The 16,034-nt window shown below is 47.6% G+C and overlaps 4 protein-coding genes across 4 annotated transcripts; 2 read left to right on the top strand and 2 right to left on the bottom strand.

The window, feature by feature from the left end:
* Positions 1-698: 698 nt before the first annotated feature.
* On the bottom strand, positions 699-10,777 carry LOC122490254. The gene is made up of 4 exons (XM_043592850.1): positions 10,371-10,777; positions 2,447-2,579; positions 2,170-2,290; positions 699-1,303 (listed from the first exon to the last, which is right to left on the bottom strand). The coding sequence occupies exons 1-4, from the start codon at positions 10,775-10,777 to the stop codon at positions 753-755; spliced, it is 1,212 nt and encodes a 403-aa protein (XP_043448785.1). The 3' UTR covers positions 699-752.
* Positions 2,151-3,348, top strand: LOC122490305 (histone H2B type 1-C/E/F/G/I). The gene is made up of 2 exons (XM_043592915.1): positions 2,151-2,570; positions 3,243-3,348. The coding sequence occupies exon 1, from the start codon at positions 2,181-2,183 to the stop codon at positions 2,559-2,561; it is 381 nt and encodes a 126-aa protein (XP_043448850.1). The 5' UTR covers positions 2,151-2,180; the 3' UTR covers positions 2,562-2,570; positions 3,243-3,348.
* A 976-nt stretch (positions 10,778-11,753) lies between the features above and the next one.
* LOC122490293 (histone H2A type 1-B) lies at positions 11,754-12,289 on the bottom strand. Its single transcript, XM_043592903.1, has one exon. It carries the CDS (start codon positions 12,177-12,179, stop codon positions 11,787-11,789), a length of 393 nt encoding a protein of 130 aa, XP_043448838.1. The 5' UTR covers positions 12,180-12,289; the 3' UTR covers positions 11,754-11,786.
* A 51-nt stretch (positions 12,290-12,340) lies between these two features.
* Positions 12,341-15,801, top strand: LOC122490301 (histone H2B type 1-C/E/F/G/I). The gene has a single exon (XM_043592911.1). The coding sequence runs from the start codon at positions 12,573-12,575 to the stop codon at positions 12,951-12,953; it is 381 nt and encodes a 126-aa protein (XP_043448846.1). The 5' UTR covers positions 12,341-12,572; the 3' UTR covers positions 12,954-15,801.
* The last annotated feature ends 233 nt before the right edge of the window (positions 15,802-16,034 follow it).

Raw genomic sequence — 16,034 nt, 5'->3', positions numbered from 1 at the left:
CCGACCTCCATTTCCAGCCCAGAAAGGATGACGGTCTTTACTGGAGGATGTATTGCTCAGTAAAGAAATAAACGCACTGCCACCTCACTGCTCCCACGCACGACTCAGCACGCCTTCATGAACATCAGTGTGCGCATGCCCTATCAAACGCAGGAACCCAGTTCGCTTCCTGTCATTTCAGAATGAAATGTGAAAACCCACGCCTGGGTTCCAGGTAGGTCCGGCATCAACTGCTGCCCTTTAAAAGTGGCATCTAGCCAGCTGCTCTGTAGATTTCCCAAATCCTGAGTGGTCAATTTCGGGATTGGACATAAATTGCCGCTACTACTTCTCAGACCGGGTAAATACACCAGTCCAAGGCGGCCGTATGAACCCTTCACTACACTCCACATGGTCGAAGGCAGGAAGGAAAAGCCAAGATCTGTCAAACACCCTCCGCTGCAGGATGCAGTGCCAAGAGGCCTCCAAGGGCGCACTCTGGCCTAATCAAGGTAAGGATCCCGAAGTTTCTCGTGTTCAGGTGGAGGCCAGAGTAGGAAGCTGGGGAGTCAGCTCCCGCGACAGGTACCAATGCTACTCAAATCTTGGCAAATGCCGCTGCCCCTAGAGGTCCTCCCACATGGGGGGAGGGGAGAGATGGGAGAGGAAGTACTGCGGACATTACTGCCCAGGATACAGCTCTTTAAGTTGAAACGAGAGGTGGCTCTGAAAAGAGCCTTTGGGTTTAAGGTCGGCGATCCTTCGTTAAGAACTTAGGCCCGCTCCCCGCGGATGCGGCGCGCCAGCTGGATGTCCTTGGGCATGATGGTGACGCGCTTGGCGTGGATGGCGCACAGGTTGGTGTCCTCGAAGAGCCCCACCAGGTAGGCCTCGCACGCCTCCTGCAGCGCCATCACGGCCGAGCTCTGGAAGCGCAGGTCGGTCTTGAAGTCCTGCGCGATCTCGCGCACCAGCCGCTGGAACGGCAGCTTGCGGATCAGCAGCTCGGTGGACTTCTGGTAGCGGCGGATCTCGCGCAGGGCCACCGTGCCGGGCCGGTAGCGGTGCGGCTTCTTGACGCCGCCGGTGGCCGGCGCGCTCTTGCGGGCCGCCTTGGTGGCCAGCTGCTTGCGCGGGGCCTTGCCGCCCGTCGACTTGCGCGCCGTCTGCTTCGTGCGAGCCATAACGGGAAAATGCACACCAGACGCCCAACTGAAAGTCCCTTTGCGCTGGCTCTTATTTATAAAGGCAACGTCCTCCTGATTGGTCCGAATCTTCAAATTCCGCGCCGTGAATTGAGCAACCTGATGGGCCTTCTGATTGGCTACCAGGACTCACTTTAGAAAATCTCGTAATCCTGAAATGTACTATGTTCCCAGAGTCTTCCGTCCTTTATTCAGCCTGTAGTTAATGTTTCACGGTACCTTAACTGGTTTTGTCTTAATCCTCTTGTCTGGAATTGAATTTGGGAAGAGGCGAAAGTGAAACCTCTCCAGTTCCTGAGAGCTTTCAAAAACTCTCCGTCTGAACGTGATTGATCCGGTTCGGTATCGTCCTTTGTCATTTCTCAGTTTCTGAGCTTGAAGCCACGTGTTATATTAGCCAAGGAAGCGCCGTATCCCATAACTACCAACACACCAACAAACATTGGCATCACTTCCAGACACTCTGCTCCTAGGAAACATAAAAATCGCACCGCTGTTGAAATGTGACGGTCCTTCGCTTCGTGAAAAAGCCTCAATTTTGCCGACTTTGAGCAAACCAAACTAGTAATGCGATGGCATAATTTTCTTAAAATTTAAATACTTAATTTTTGTGTTCTCTTTATTGCATTTAGTAACCGGGTAACTGCAATTTGGCAGGCAGATGTCATAAATTTGTCAGGTTTTTGTCTCTGGGTCGGGATCTAGGGAGACACAAGACTTCATAAACAGGTATTACAGACAAGCTATACTTTTGCAGTTTTGAAAAGGAAAACTCTGATGGTGGAGAAAAGGGTCTAGACTTGCTTTCACACAAACGACCAATCAGAAAGTAGATTTAAAATCACCTTATTTGCATAAGGTGTTTCTACTGGCAGATTTGCTCCAATCAGGAGTTAAGAGAGATCAAGCCGCTATTTGCATACGAGGCATATAAAAGTAGGCCAGCCTGACGCTCAGCTTTCAGTCTGTTAGACTTTTTTGCTACGTTTGTGCGCCATGCCTGAGCCAGCCAAGTCCGCCCCGGCCCCGAAGAAGGGCTCCAAGAAGGCGGTGACCAAGGCGCAGAAGAAGGACGGCAAGAAGCGCAAGCGCAGCCGCAAGGAGAGCTACTCGGTGTACGTGTACAAGGTGCTGAAGCAGGTGCACCCCGACACCGGCATCTCGTCCAAGGCCATGGGCATCATGAACTCGTTCGTCAACGACATCTTCGAGCGCATCGCGGGCGAGGCGTCGCGTCTCGCGCACTACAACAAGCGCTCGACCATCACGTCCCGGGAGATCCAGACGGCCGTGCGCCTGCTGCTGCCCGGCGAGCTGGCCAAGCACGCCGTGTCCGAGGGCACCAAGGCCGTCACCAAGTACACCAGCTCCAAGTAGACTTGCCAAGTAAGCGTCCTGTTAGCCAACCCCAAAGGCTCTTTTCAGAGCCGCTCAACCTTTCACATGAAGAGCTTTAATCCTGGAGTGTTGGTAGTGTTAGGCAAGAGCCATGTGGCAGTTGAAATGCTCTTCTCGGTCTTTACTTTCCCATTCTAGTTTCCTCAGTAGCTTGTGTTCATGAAACATGGTATTAAGCCAGCCCTGAGCAGAAAAACTTGTTTCGAAAACAAGGCAGTGCTTGGCTGCTTAACTATTGAGAGTTTCAGAAAATGAAACTAACTTGGCAGGTTTTTCGCCAGGGCTTGTACTGAGAAGTCTTGGGCTGTCCGGATGAGCCTGGACGAGTTCTACATATTGGCATCCTTTATAGGCAAGCCTGTGTAGAAAGCACAATGTGCTTGGTGAGTCTGAGTCATTGTTCAGTGGGAAACAATAGGATGCTATATACCTGATGGCGTGAGAAACTAATTTCCTAGTAAATGGAAGGGGTTGGGAGGGAAACCACTGAACCTAAAGGATAGATGTCTATTGAAGAATAACCCCAAACTTTAGTTGTTATTCTGCAAGTAATTGAGGCATTCCGTGCTTCTTTGGAAAAGTAAACAGGATTTGTAAGAGGAAGGAGAAGGTAAAGAAGCGGCAGAGAACAGCCTGGAAACACCGCCTCTTGGTTTGCAGTGATGTCTGCCAGCCAGCACAGGAGCCAGGCCTGGGCCGTCTTCCCTTAAGAGGCTTGATAGGAATCCTCAACAGAATACACTGTCGCCTATCCATTTACAAAATACCTTGAGACTCATGTCATCAAGAGCCCTTCAGTTACTGTTCTCACTTTTGGCAACTCCACCCTCCTAGGCATTTCTCTGTTGGATCAGGGAGTGTGGAACAGAGGGGGTGGTGGTTAGTGCACGGGGTTGTAGGATCACAGATCCGAGTGTGCCTAACTTTCTTCCCTAAATGACGTGTTGAGGGGAAGGACTAGGACTCTGAGTTTATTTGTGTATTTGTTGAGAGCCTCAGAAGGTGAGCTTCAGAGAGTGACAGGTACTTGGGGAAGACCTCAGTGAGCAGGATAGAAATAATCTTTGACCTCACAGGGCTCCGAGTCTAAAATGGACATTTCAATAGGAGTCTCACAGACTAACAGAAAGGGCAAACCTCTGTCTGAAGGTCACTTTAGCATTGCCAAAAGTCAAATGGATTTAATCTTGAGTAGGACAATGACAAGGGAAGAGGACGTGGCTAGAGGGAGAGAAGATTCGATGTGCAGGAAAAAAAAAAACCACGCAGAGTTTGCATTTATGGACTAGAGTTAACAACAGGTGCTATATATTTATTTATGCTTTTCATCGGGCCATGTCTCATTTTGGGTTCACGGGGATTGTGTACAAGTTCGGTGCCTAACTAAAATGTAGGATCTTACTGAAATGCAGAAAGGAACACTATCATAGATCTTGTCCATTAATCTTCTTAAGGACTGGTTTTTGTGGACACCCTTGGGAGTGACAGACAACCTAAAATAGTCACTAGTTAAAGTAGATAAAAGACGGTTTCTCTCTCATGAACAGGTGTATAAATGTAAGCTCGGGCCTGGCATGGGGTCTCCCTAAGGAGCTCATCTCCCTTTGTGTAATGTGCGTTGGCTCTGTCATTGGAGAATATTCTCAAATATATTCTGCTATTGGATTCTGCTATGGAGGACCAACCCAAGACCAACAAACTGGATGGCCGCAACTCATAAGAAATGTTAAGTGGGTAATTCCTAAGTGAGAAACTTACGAGAAGTGTTATGGGGGTAAGCAAGAAATTGTATGAGATGGAGACAAAATTCAAAAGCTGTATTGACTAAAAATCATACATTTGTTGCCTGGCAGACATGGTGCACATAGAGAAAGCAAGCAGAGCTCGTGTGCTACTCGGAGGTGGGAAGAGATGAAAGAGAGCGAGAAATGCCAGAATTTGCGCCACACCAAATATTTATGAGGTACTCAGTATTCAGTCTTACATTGACCACCCCTTGGTGACTTCCACTTTAGCCCCATTTGCCTTCTGCAGACAAACACCCTCGTCAAGGGCATGGCTGCTTGGGATGTCACGGGCAGCCAATACGGGGAGGCTGTGTGCCCAGAAATGGCCTGCCTGGTAGTATAATTGAAGACATGAATGGGGGGTTGGGGGGTGCCTGGGTGGCTCAGTGGGTTGGGCGTCCAACTTCAGCTCAGGTCATGATCTCACCGTTCATGAGTTCGAGCCCCGCATCAGACTCTGTGCTGGCAGCTCAGAGCCTGGAGTCTGCCTTGAGTTCTGTGTCTCCCTCTTTCTCTTCCTCTCCCCCGCTGGCTCTCTCTCTCTCTCTCTCTCTCAAAAATAAATGGACATTTTTTTAAAAAAAATTTTAAAGAAGACATGCGGGTAATTTCCTACCTTTTTACTCTAGCTGTCATTCTCACACCTTGCAGCCCAAGAGGTCTGCTCCAGCTACAACTCTCTTGTTCACATTCTATCCTGAAGGAAGGAGAAACTGGCATCCCCACCATATACTGAAATCCTGAGAATGGGGTAACCCGGCCTTTGCTAATATGCCCTTGGCCAAAAATACTCGATGGCCACACTAGCTACAAAAGAAGCCGGGGGAGTGGCATTACTACATAAGAGAGGAAAAGCCAATTTCAGGGAACAACTGTGTGGCTGTCCCTGCCACAGCTCCCACCTAAAGACAGAAGGTCTCCCTCTCTCTCTGCTCCTCCCCCGCTCATGCTCTGTCTCTCTCTCCTTCAAAAATAAATAAAAACATTAAAAAAGAAAATTTTGGGGGTGCCTGGGTGGCGCAGTCGGTTAAGCGTCCGACTTCAGCCAGGTCACGATCTCGCGGTCCGTGAGTTCGAGCCCCGGGTCGGGCTCTGGGCTGATGGCTCGGAGCCTGGAGCCTGTTTCCGATTCTGTGTCTCCCTCTCTCTCTGCCCTTCCCCCGTTCATGCTCTGTCTCTCTCTGTCCCAAAAATAAATAAACGTTGAAAAAAAATTTTTTAAAGAAAATTTTTAAAGACAGAGGGAGACTGATGAGTTCCTACCTCTTCAGGGGGACACTGGAGCTTCCTGGTACAACACAACTGAATTGTAAATATTGGCAATAATTGCTTCGGCTGCAAAGAAAATAAAATGATACCAGTCTAGTTAGAATCAAATTTCCCCGTTGAGATGAACAGTGATCACCGCCACTGGGAAGCCGGGGCAGGCGGTGTGCGATCAGCACAGGCTTGGGAGATCAGGAAAACACCTGGGAAGGTAGAGGGAGGCCAACAAGGTCAGACTCAAAGCCCGTGAACAAGGTCAGGCTGAATTTGGAGTCCAGTGACAGCCCACTGTTTCCATGTACATTCTGAGGGCCACCATCCGGTATACAAGTTCCAGCCTCACCTGCCTCGGGCCTGACTTCTGCACTTTTTACCTTGGTAGCTTTTCTCAACTCATTCCGAAGATCTCACCATCAGGGTAACATTCGTTACGCACCGAACCTCCAGAAGATTCACTCCTCGCCTTTTGCTCTAAAAAGCTCTGTTCTCTCATTTGGAACCTCAAATCTCTTACTTTTGATTTTAAGTACACTATCACACAATTGAGACCCTTTCCTGAATCAGGCTGGCAGTCCTCCCTGAGCTTAACACTCGTCTATACCCGCCCTTGCCTCTTGGTTCACCATCCTCACTGTGCGCTCGGGAACCTGGAGTGATACTTTCTCAAAAAATATTAAAAACACGTGAATCAATGCCGAGTTTCCCTGGGAACCCCAGCTTGAGAACACAGAGGACCCTGTCCTCTGGCTGCTTGTCAGACCGTGACCCTGAATATGCTCCCAGCTTAGGACCTGTTCAGTCATCACTGTCCTCTTCTCTGTGGAATGATCTTCTCACAGATGCGTGCAGAACCACCTCCCTCCCAGGCTTCCTGCCTCTGCCTCGGTGGCACGTTAGTGGGGGAGTCCTCCCCACCCACCCTCTTTAAGACTACAACCTTCCACCACCCATCCCTGGCAGTCCTTAATCTTCTTGGCCTGTTTCTTCCACCCCTGAATCTCTTTACCCACCAAAATACTGTGTTTGTTTATTTTTATTTCCTGTCTCCCACAACGACAAGGACAATGTCCATGAGCTCCACCCCAAGGGAACCTTACCCATGTTACTCACTGCTCTATTTCCGGCACCTCCAATGACCGTGGGGCGCGTTGTAACCGCTCAAAAAGTTTTTGATGGGTGTTCAGATAAAGCAAAATTAAAATATGCACGTAACACACAATGGCCATGCATTGTCTAGCACCGGAGATAAAACCCATGGCTGAATTATCAAAATGAGCACCTCTGTGAAGTAGCTTACCTCGCTATGCTTCAATTTCTTTGTCGTTGTATTTGGGCTAATAATGGCCCCTCACCCATAGAGTTATTGTGTGGATTAAATAAAATGATCTATGCAGGCACCAAATTACACTTTTGAACTCATGAAGTCATGGTTCTTTTACCACCTAGACAATTCCCCGAGACAGGGATTGTTAACATCTCTACCTGGCAAGTGACCTAAGGGAAACCCAGATGCCACCCAGAGCTTGGAACAGGCCACCAGTGGGTGTAGATTCAACCAGCAACACTGCTGCTGCTGATTGGCTCACCCAGCGAAATACAGCTGGGGGGGCTCACCACTGTTCCTGATACGCGAACCTCTGGCCTAGTCCCCGAAGACGTTCATGTCTGTCGTCTTGAATTTGCAATTCAAACAAATGGAGTTTGTTACCTGAGCGTACACATTTTGCCTGTGGCCATGAAACTAGCACGTCTGAAGTATCAGGACATGAATTGCATTTCACCTCTAACCTGCACAGGTTTGCTCTTTTCTCCTTAAGCATAAAATGCTAAAAGGTCAGCTTCTATTTGCTAGACCTGGATAGAAAGAAAAGTGTGCCCTAATTTTTGTCCTGGAGCACAACTGGGACGACCTAAGTATAAAACAGAACCTGCTTAACTGAGAAACACACAGAAATTCCTATGTTCAACTGCTCCCAAAGCCTTGCATCTCAGAGCTAAAGTCTCCTAGGCCCTACTTGATCTGACTTTTTATCTCTCCGCCTTCACCTCCTCCTATTATGCCCCGCCCATTCCATGCAGCCGGAGGGGGTGGGGAACACCTCACGACTCCCCTCCCCTCTCCTCTCCCCTCGCCCCCTTTCAAATCTATGCTGAAATTGTATCCTTGTCTTCATGGGTGCCTTATCTAAATTTCAACTCCCCATAACATTCCTTATTCGACCTTCATTTTTCTTCTTACCATCTACCACGCTACCTCTGATATTCATCTGATTTGTTGTCTGTCCTTCCTGGACGTGTAAACTCCACGAGAGCTGAGAATTCTGTTTTGTTCTCCGAGCATTATTCCCAACGCACAGAACAGCACCTAGCACATTGTAAACTCTCAACAACTATATGTGTGGAGTAGATAAATTTTTAAATTCATCAGTGTTGAGAAATGTTTGTTGGGGGAATCATCACGGATCATTTTGGGCTTTAAAATGGTAGACGTGTTTTTGTTTTTTTATTTTTTTTTAATGTTTTTTTTCTTTTTGAGACAGAGACAGAGCATGAACGGGGGAGGGTCAGAGAGAGAGGGAGACACAGAATCCGAAACAGGCTCCAGGCCCCGAGCTGTCAGCAAGACCCCGACGCGGGGCTCGAACTCTTGGACCCTGAGATCATGACCTGAGCTGAAGTCGGAAGCTCAACCGACTGAGACAACCAGGCGCCCCGGTAGATGTGTTTTAAAATATTGAGAGCGGAAATGATACGATTTTTTTTTACAATGATCAAGAGGTACAGATAAAACATATTTGGCTACTGTTGATGATGTTGAAGCTGGTGCAGGGTATACAGAGTTTATCAAACCATTATTTCTTCTTGCCTATATTCTGAAATGTCGCATAATAAAAAAGTTCGAAAAATGAAAATAGCTGTGGGGGAGAAGATAATTTGACAAAGGCCACGGAGAAAGACCAGGTGAATACCCAAACAGCACTTCGAGCCCAGTGTCGGCCCAGAAGTCCAGGATGTTCCTTTTTGTAGCATCCCTTAAAATCTGGTATTACCAGGACGCCTGGGTGGTTCAGTGGGTTGAGCCTCTGACTCTTGATCTGGGGCTCAGGTCATGATCTCACGGTTCATGAGCTGAGGCCCCTGCTTGGGGCCTGTACTGTCAGCACAGAGCCTGCTTGGAATTCTCTTCCCTTTCTCTCTGCCCCTTACCCCCTACCCCACCGGTGCTCGCTCTCTCACTCTCTCTGAAAATAAATAAACTTAAAAAAAAATTTTTTTTTAATCTCGTGTTGTCAGTTGCCCAAAGCAGCCCTGTCTCTCATCATAGACTCACATTGGCCCTACCCTCAGAAATTCCTACAAAAGCCAGATATTATTCGATTCATTGCAGCGAGGTAAATAGTTATCAACCAAGCCAGAAAATCCATATATATATATATATATATATATATATATATATATATATTGTCTCTGAAAGCAAGCTACAAACCTGATTCTACAGATATAACTCCTTGCTAAACTGGGAGTCAGGAGTTAAACAGGAGCTAACCACAAGATTGGAATTTATGTCGCATCTGGTCTTGACCCTAACTTCCTGTTGGTAGCATCTGAGCTTTCATAATTACCATTCCCTAGAAGCACCCCATAGACTACAACTAAAATGGTCCTGACTGGACATCAGGCAAAGATATTTTTCACAAAACCTCTAATTGTCTGTAATGTGTCATCAATATTGAGATCACAGCTGTTAAATCAAACTATTTTCCCAGGAACGTGCAATTGATTTGGAGAACATTTAACTCTATGACATAAAGAAGCATGCTGTTTGCAAATGATTATTCCTGGTGAGAGTTCACAGGTAGCTTTCTTGATGAGGCCAAAAATATCATTTTTAAAAATGGGCTTCTTAAACTGGTGTCAGTGACAAGCACATAAGGTGAACTTGGTACAATGCAGCTTCTGACCAGGCCTGGGGGGATGGGGGGTGGGGGGCACGTGGTGATGAGAATCTTCATCCCTACAAATGCCCTTGCTGGTGGGCACACCCTTTATGAGTCAAGACTGTAGAAACCACCAGGACTGTTATAGGCTCTGTGACCAGTAAGCTCATTAGAAACCCTGAGTCTAATTCTTTTACAGTCAACGATCAGGCTGTACTGTTCTAAGTTTTTACAAAAAAAGCCAAAAAAACTCACTTCACACGATAAGGATAGGAATTAATCAAATTGAGGTCTCAAACATGAAAAAACTAAACATGCCCACAGCTCCAGTTTTCCAACTGCAAATACCCAAACCGGTGGGAACTTTGTGTAAACAGCAAACGTACAAGCACCAGCACCCACGCTCACTTTTTGGGAGTAAAGATCCACAACTTCCACATGTCCCCATTAACTAGTCACGTATGAAATAGTGGATCATCCCACTGCCAGGCCAGAGCAGCCCTGACTTCCCGAACTCACATGCCCCTTCCCCAGAGCCAGAAGGTACTACCTTAGAACTTTTCCACTAAGTAGTTTAGGGCACACCTCAAGGTGCAGAATACAGCGAAGTTTCTGAAGACAGCCAAACGCCATTCACCAGACCAACTTAAAGACAGAAGGCCAACAGGGAATCAAGTCTCGAACATTAAAACCCCCAGACGGCTTCCAGTGGAGAGTCACAGCAACTTTACAGAAAAAGTGGGTGGCTCTTAGAAGAGCCTTTGAGTTGATCGAAATCAAGAGTGGGAAAGCTTTACGCCCGCTCCCCGCGGATGCGGCGCGCCAGTTGGATGTCCTTGGGCATGATGGTGACGCGCTTGGCGTGGATGGCGCACAGGTTGGTGTCCTCGAAGAGCCCCACCAAGTAGGCCTCGCACGCCTCCTGCAGCGCCATCACGGCCGAGCTCTGGAAGCGCAGGTCGGTCTTGAAGTCCTGCGCGATCTCGCGCACCAGCCGCTGGAACGGCAGCTTGCGGATCAGCAGCTCGGTGGACTTCTGGTAGCGGCGGATCTCGCGCAGGGCCACCGTGCCGGGCCGGTAGCGGTGCGGCTTCTTGACGCCGCCAGTGGCCGGCGCGCTCTTGCGGGCCGCCTTGGTGGCCAGCTGCTTGCGCGGGGCCTTGCCGCCCGTCGACTTGCGCGCCGTCTGCTTCGTGCGAGCCATTTCAGAGAAAGCGAAGAAGTAAGCCAAACTGACAAGGAAGGCCAAAGGCGTTGCCTTTATATATACTCAGAAACATTCCGATTGGTCTCGAGTTTTTCAAAAGTCCCGCGCAATGAAACCATTGGCTAAAGACTGAATGACCTGATTGGTGAATTAAAACAGACTCCGATTGGATGACTAGTTCATCATTTCAATCCCTGTAATCTTTGTCATAGTCACCGATTTTAGGATTTCACACTAATATTCTGGCTCAATTCATCTCAAAACCAATTAAATCACTTGGAGGTCGGGGAAAAATGCCAATTCTGATTGAGGAGACCTACGTAATGGGGCCTAACGTTCCCAGGACCACGCTTTCATCACAGATTTATGTATATTTTGTTTCAGATGGTTATTTTTACTGAACTGAACCTTGAGTGGCCTAGACTGCCACTTGTGTCCACTCTGGGAAACCACAGGTAAAACGCCTCGTCCCGGAGACGACGGGAGATCACCAGTGCACAAGAAATGTTTATTGGACTTCCTTAAGGTGGCCAAATAGCATACTGCTTCTTTCAATTCAGAATTGAAAGAGCTTGCTCCGATTTTCGATCCTGTAGTTTTGCTGTTTTTAAGGGTCTTAAGGGACTCTAGGTTACCGTGCCCACCCGCCATTTTTCACAGGGTTCATTTATTAGACTCTCCTTACTTGTGGTTATTTAAGCGTTTTACTTGCGCACAACTTGGGAAACATGGGAATCCAACCTATCCTGATGAGCACTAACCCAATGCTGTACTTAAAAACTGTTAAGCTTTTTCAGAAGTCCTGTTTTCCAGGATCCCAAAGTAACGTCAACAAAATAAATTGCCATGAATGAACTGTAACCAAAGGCTGCAACCGTTTAAATTTTACGCAATTATATTGCCTCGATTTGAGTTACAAACTCTTTCATGTGAAAATGTGGACGGCTCTGAAAAGAGCCTTTGGGTTATAAAAGCTTTTAGCTTTAGTGCACACTGGGATTTAGATTCACTTGCCCTTGGCCTTGTGGTGGCTCTCGGTCTTCTTGGGCAACAGCACGGCCTGGATGTTGGGCAGGACGCCGCCCTGCGCGATGGTGACGCGGCCCAGCAGCTTGTTGAGCTCCTCGTCGTTGCGGATGGCCAGCTGCAGGTGGCGCGGGATGATGCGCGTCTTCTTGTTGTCGCGGGCCGCGTTGCCCGCCAGCTCCAGGATCTCGGCGGTCAGGTACTCCAGCACGGCCGCCAGGTACACCGGCGCGCCGGCCCCGACCCGCTCCGAGTAGTTGCCCTTACGGAGCAGGCGGTGGACGCGGCCCACCGGGAACTGCAGCCCGGCCCGCGACGAGCGCGTCTTGGCCTTGGCGCGAGCCTTGCCACCCTGTTTTCCGCGTCCAGACATGATGATGCTGTGACTACAAAGCCAGAAAAAGAGACTGAGCCTACCTCGCAAGAAGCTAGACTATTATACTCTGCAGAGGTTTGATAAAGCAGCCTATGCCGTTGCCCGAACACAAATTCTAGCCAATCAAGAAGCACGTCCAAAACAACAATGTTTCTAATTTACATAGAACGTTTATGGTAGAAAGGTCAAATTATTCATGGTTGAACTATGGGGAAGAGCCAATGAGAGTTTAGGATAAAGAACAGCCTATCAGAAGCTAAGATACTGAAGAGTCCAATCAGAAATCGTAATTCTGCGATCCCTAATTTGCATACACACCAAATAAAAAAGAGGTCGCTTGCCCGTAGGCGTCTTTTCCTCCCGTTCGCCTAGAGGTGTTGTTGGGACGCAATGCCTGAGCCAGCGAAGTCCGCTCCCGCCCCGAAGAAGGGCTCGAAGAAGGCGGTGACCAAAGCGCAGAAGAAGGACGGCAAGAAGCGCAAGCGCAGCCGCAAGGAGAGCTACTCGGTGTACGTGTACAAGGTGCTGAAGCAGGTGCACCCCGACACCGGCATCTCGTCCAAGGCCATGGGCATCATGAACTCGTTCGTCAACGACATCTTCGAGCGCATCGCGGGCGAGGCGTCGCGTCTGGCGCACTACAACAAGCGCTCGACCATCACGTCCCGGGAGATCCAGACGGCCGTGCGCCTGCTGCTGCCCGGCGAGCTGGCCAAGCACGCCGTGTCCGAGGGCACCAAGGCCGTCACCAAGTACACCAGCTCCAAGTAAATTTGTTCACCGTCACAGCACCAACGATTTCAGGCTCTTTTAAGAGCCGCCCATATTCTCATTTAAAGAGCTGTAATCTTCGGAACTTCTAAAACTGCAACTTGTTTTCGTCACGTTTAATTTGCTGAGTATTGGTAAACTCTGAATTTGGGAACAAAGGTTAACTTCTGGCGTGTGCGGACCATCAAGAAGCAAATGTGTAAGTAACTTGATTATGGTGCATTTGGCTTGGCTCCTCCTGACAACTGGAGATAGTGGACCTAGGGTTGCCCCCACCTCGAGAGGTTTTTTTTTTTTTTTTCACCGCTTTTGGTTTCATTTTGTCCTCCCCGTTACCTTTGGGGGAATTCCCTTCAGGAAAACCTGGAGTCCTAGTTTTGAGTGGCCCTAAATGAAAACAAGTGTTAACCATTCTTGAGGAAAATGAAACCACTTTTTTGTAATTTCTTGTTGGCTTGTGAGTGGCTACAGCGGCACCTAATGGCGCGATGTGCCCTCTGCAGCTTGACTTTCTAAACTTAGCGGATCTGCTAGTCCTCAAATCCACATCCTCCCGATTCCACTAATTCAGCGAACATTTTAACGTAGCTGAACATTGCCTCTTGGAAAAGATCAGGAACTCTATCCACTGGGGTTTTCTACCCGGCTTAATATACGAGGGTGAAAGAGACGCTACCTAAAACTGGGTAACAAACAGGAGGTGGGGGGAGTCCCAGAGTTCTTCCGAAGCCTCCCTGTGTCCTGAATAGTCTTGGCCCCAGTTACTTCTTCATTCCCTAGGATTTTAGTCCAAGGAAGAGGAGTTCAAAGGAATTTACATTTCTGTGCTTGTCCTTCGCCTGATTTCAGCCTACAATCGCCCGTGAAACGGAATCTTCCATTGTACAAGCGAATGTCCTGAGAATTGAGATTCAGCAGCCCTTTACATCACTAAATACTATATGGAATATATATCACGGATATGGAAGGTAAGAATCACCAGGTAGCAAATTTAACTTTTCTGGCGCTGTGGTGCAGAGGGGGAAAGCATGAGCATTGGTGGTGTAAAACTGAGCTCAAAAAACTCATTTTCCACTTACTAGCTACACGTCTTTATCTACAAATGCCTACATGGTAAATTTCCGTGAGCATTAAATAAAGCGGCTCCGTTTTGTAATGGGGCTTGTGAAGGTTCTCTCGGCCCCACATGCAATTAAGGCATTCAGTTCTGGCTCTCCAAAGCTAATAATAAGTCCATTTAGAAAATAACATTCATGAAAAGAAATACACAAGCAGAAATGGACACCATAAAGGGTGTCCAAAGATACAGTCCTGGCAGCCTGTTTCAAAGCTACCTTTGAGCAAACTTCTTAAACCTTCTGTGAGCATTTCCTTGCCTCTAAAATGGGAATAATAATTAGTACCTACTGCATGGCATTGCTGATGATCAGTAAAAGATCACAGTAAGAGCGCTAGGACAGTCCCTGCAGAGGGACAAGTCATCCAAGATAGCAGCTATGGCTAAAGCCTCTGATTGAAGGGGTAGGAAAGGTGCCCATGTTAGTATCTGAGTCCTGAGGCCTTGAACAAGGCAGAAGACCACAAAAGTATAAAGGCATGGGACACCAGGTAGGGTTCTTTGTCAATCTAAACCCCTTCTAATAGTGTGAACCCCTCCTTAGAATCATCTCTCCACCCTGAACTCTTTTAAGGACAACCTAGTGCCTGTGGCTGTGAGACTTCCCCACCTCTGCCTGCCGGTTCAAGCAACACGTGCCTAATTTTCCAGGGACTTCCTCTTGCCTCGCCTGAGCCAGCGGCACCTCATTTAACAGTAAGGTGTGCGTGGGAGTATGAGGAAGGGCCGCTGGAAACACACAAGAGCCGTTAGTAACTTTTTTTTCCTTTTTTGTTCCCATGCCTCCTGTTCTCTTTGCCTAACCTCGCTGTGGTGTCCGGCCAGAACGAAGAATCATCTTCAGAAAACCAGCTGGCACTCTTAAAGTTAGAAGAGAATCACGACATTGCTGCCTGTGGTCCTTCCCAGACGAGGGAAAGCCAGGGCCGCCCTACAGACGGCTGTGCTGTTGCCAACAACTTCCAAGACAATCAATCTCACTTCAAAAAAGAACGATCCTCGAAGGAAATACAGATAACCGCAAAATAAGAAATCTTTATACCAAATAAATGTGGTCCTTTCTACCAAACAAATTTAATTAACTTTCAATATTAAGGAAAACTTACTGTGCTGACCTTACGTTTCTCATTTTGACACAGAATACAGAGAAAAGTGGCCGGGACTAACACTATTCTTAGATGAGCATCTGGGAACCACTGATTTGTTCAAGTCCCTTCATTTCAGAATTTTAAAAAATGTCTCTGAATCAGCTCAGCTAATCAGAGAAGGGGCCCGGGTCAAAACAGATTTCTTGACTATTTCCCCTAAAATTATACCTACTTCTCACTTCCACATGTTTGAAGACTTATATTCTATTATTATAAGTAATCCGCACACATATTAATATCATTAGCAGAATATTATGAAGTAATCCACACAATGAAAATTCTACTTGATCTTTCATATTCCAGCAAAGCATCCTGTAATTTTTTTAAGGCACTCAACAAAGCAACTGTCAACCAATAGACAGATGAATTGTGACATAATCAGGCATGATCACACGCTCTAACATTGCTATGAGAGCAAACGAGCTTTAGCCACACGTGACAACGTGACAACTCAGAATAAAGCAATTCCCGGAAACCAGATGTGATCTAATACTGTGTCAACCCATTTAGGCTAATTGTGCCGTGATAAACAATCCCCAGATCCCAGTGACTTACTACAATGAAGGTTCTTGTTTTGCTCATGTTTATTGACTGTGGGTGAGTTACTGCTCTAATTCCACCTGTCTTCAGCCTAAGAACCATGCTGGAGGAATAGGGACAGATCACACAATGGCTTACTGAAACGACACATGTCAGTTTCACTCATATTCACTGCCCACAGCAAATCACATGAGCAAGCCTAATGCCATTAGGGCAGGAAATAAAATCCTCTCACCAGATAGAGTTGCAAATGTCTGGAACGATAGGGCATTCTTC

The sequence above is a fragment of the Prionailurus bengalensis genome, chromosome B2 (assembly GCF_016509475.1).
Source record: "Prionailurus bengalensis isolate Pbe53 chromosome B2, Fcat_Pben_1.1_paternal_pri, whole genome shotgun sequence".
Taxonomy (NCBI): domain Eukaryota; kingdom Metazoa; phylum Chordata; class Mammalia; order Carnivora; family Felidae; genus Prionailurus; species Prionailurus bengalensis.
This window is presented reverse-complemented; position numbering and strand designations above follow the sequence as displayed.

Excerpts from the sequence above, each read along its gene's own strand:
- LOC122490305 (XM_043592915.1), top strand. The coding sequence starts at position 2,181 with ATGCCTGAGCCAGCCAAGTCCGCCCCGGCCCCGAAGAAGGGCTCCAAG.
- LOC122490254 (XM_043592850.1), bottom strand. The coding sequence starts at position 10,777 with ATGGCTCGCACGAAGCAGACGGCGCGCAAGTCGACGGGCGGCAAGGCC. Across the intron at positions 2,580-10,370 it reads CGCATCCGCGGGGAGCGGGC|GACGCTTACTTGGCAAGTCT; the intron begins GTAAAGCTTTCC and ends GTTGGCTAACAG. Across the intron at positions 1,304-2,169 it reads CTCAGGCATGGCGCACAAAC|CCAATCAGAAGGCCCATCAG; the intron begins GTAGCAAAAAAG and ends GAGTCCTGGTAG.
- LOC122490293 (XM_043592903.1), bottom strand. The coding sequence starts at position 12,179 with ATGTCTGGACGCGGAAAACAGGGTGGCAAGGCTCGCGCCAAGGCCAAG.
- LOC122490301 (XM_043592911.1), top strand. The coding sequence starts at position 12,573 with ATGCCTGAGCCAGCGAAGTCCGCTCCCGCCCCGAAGAAGGGCTCGAAG.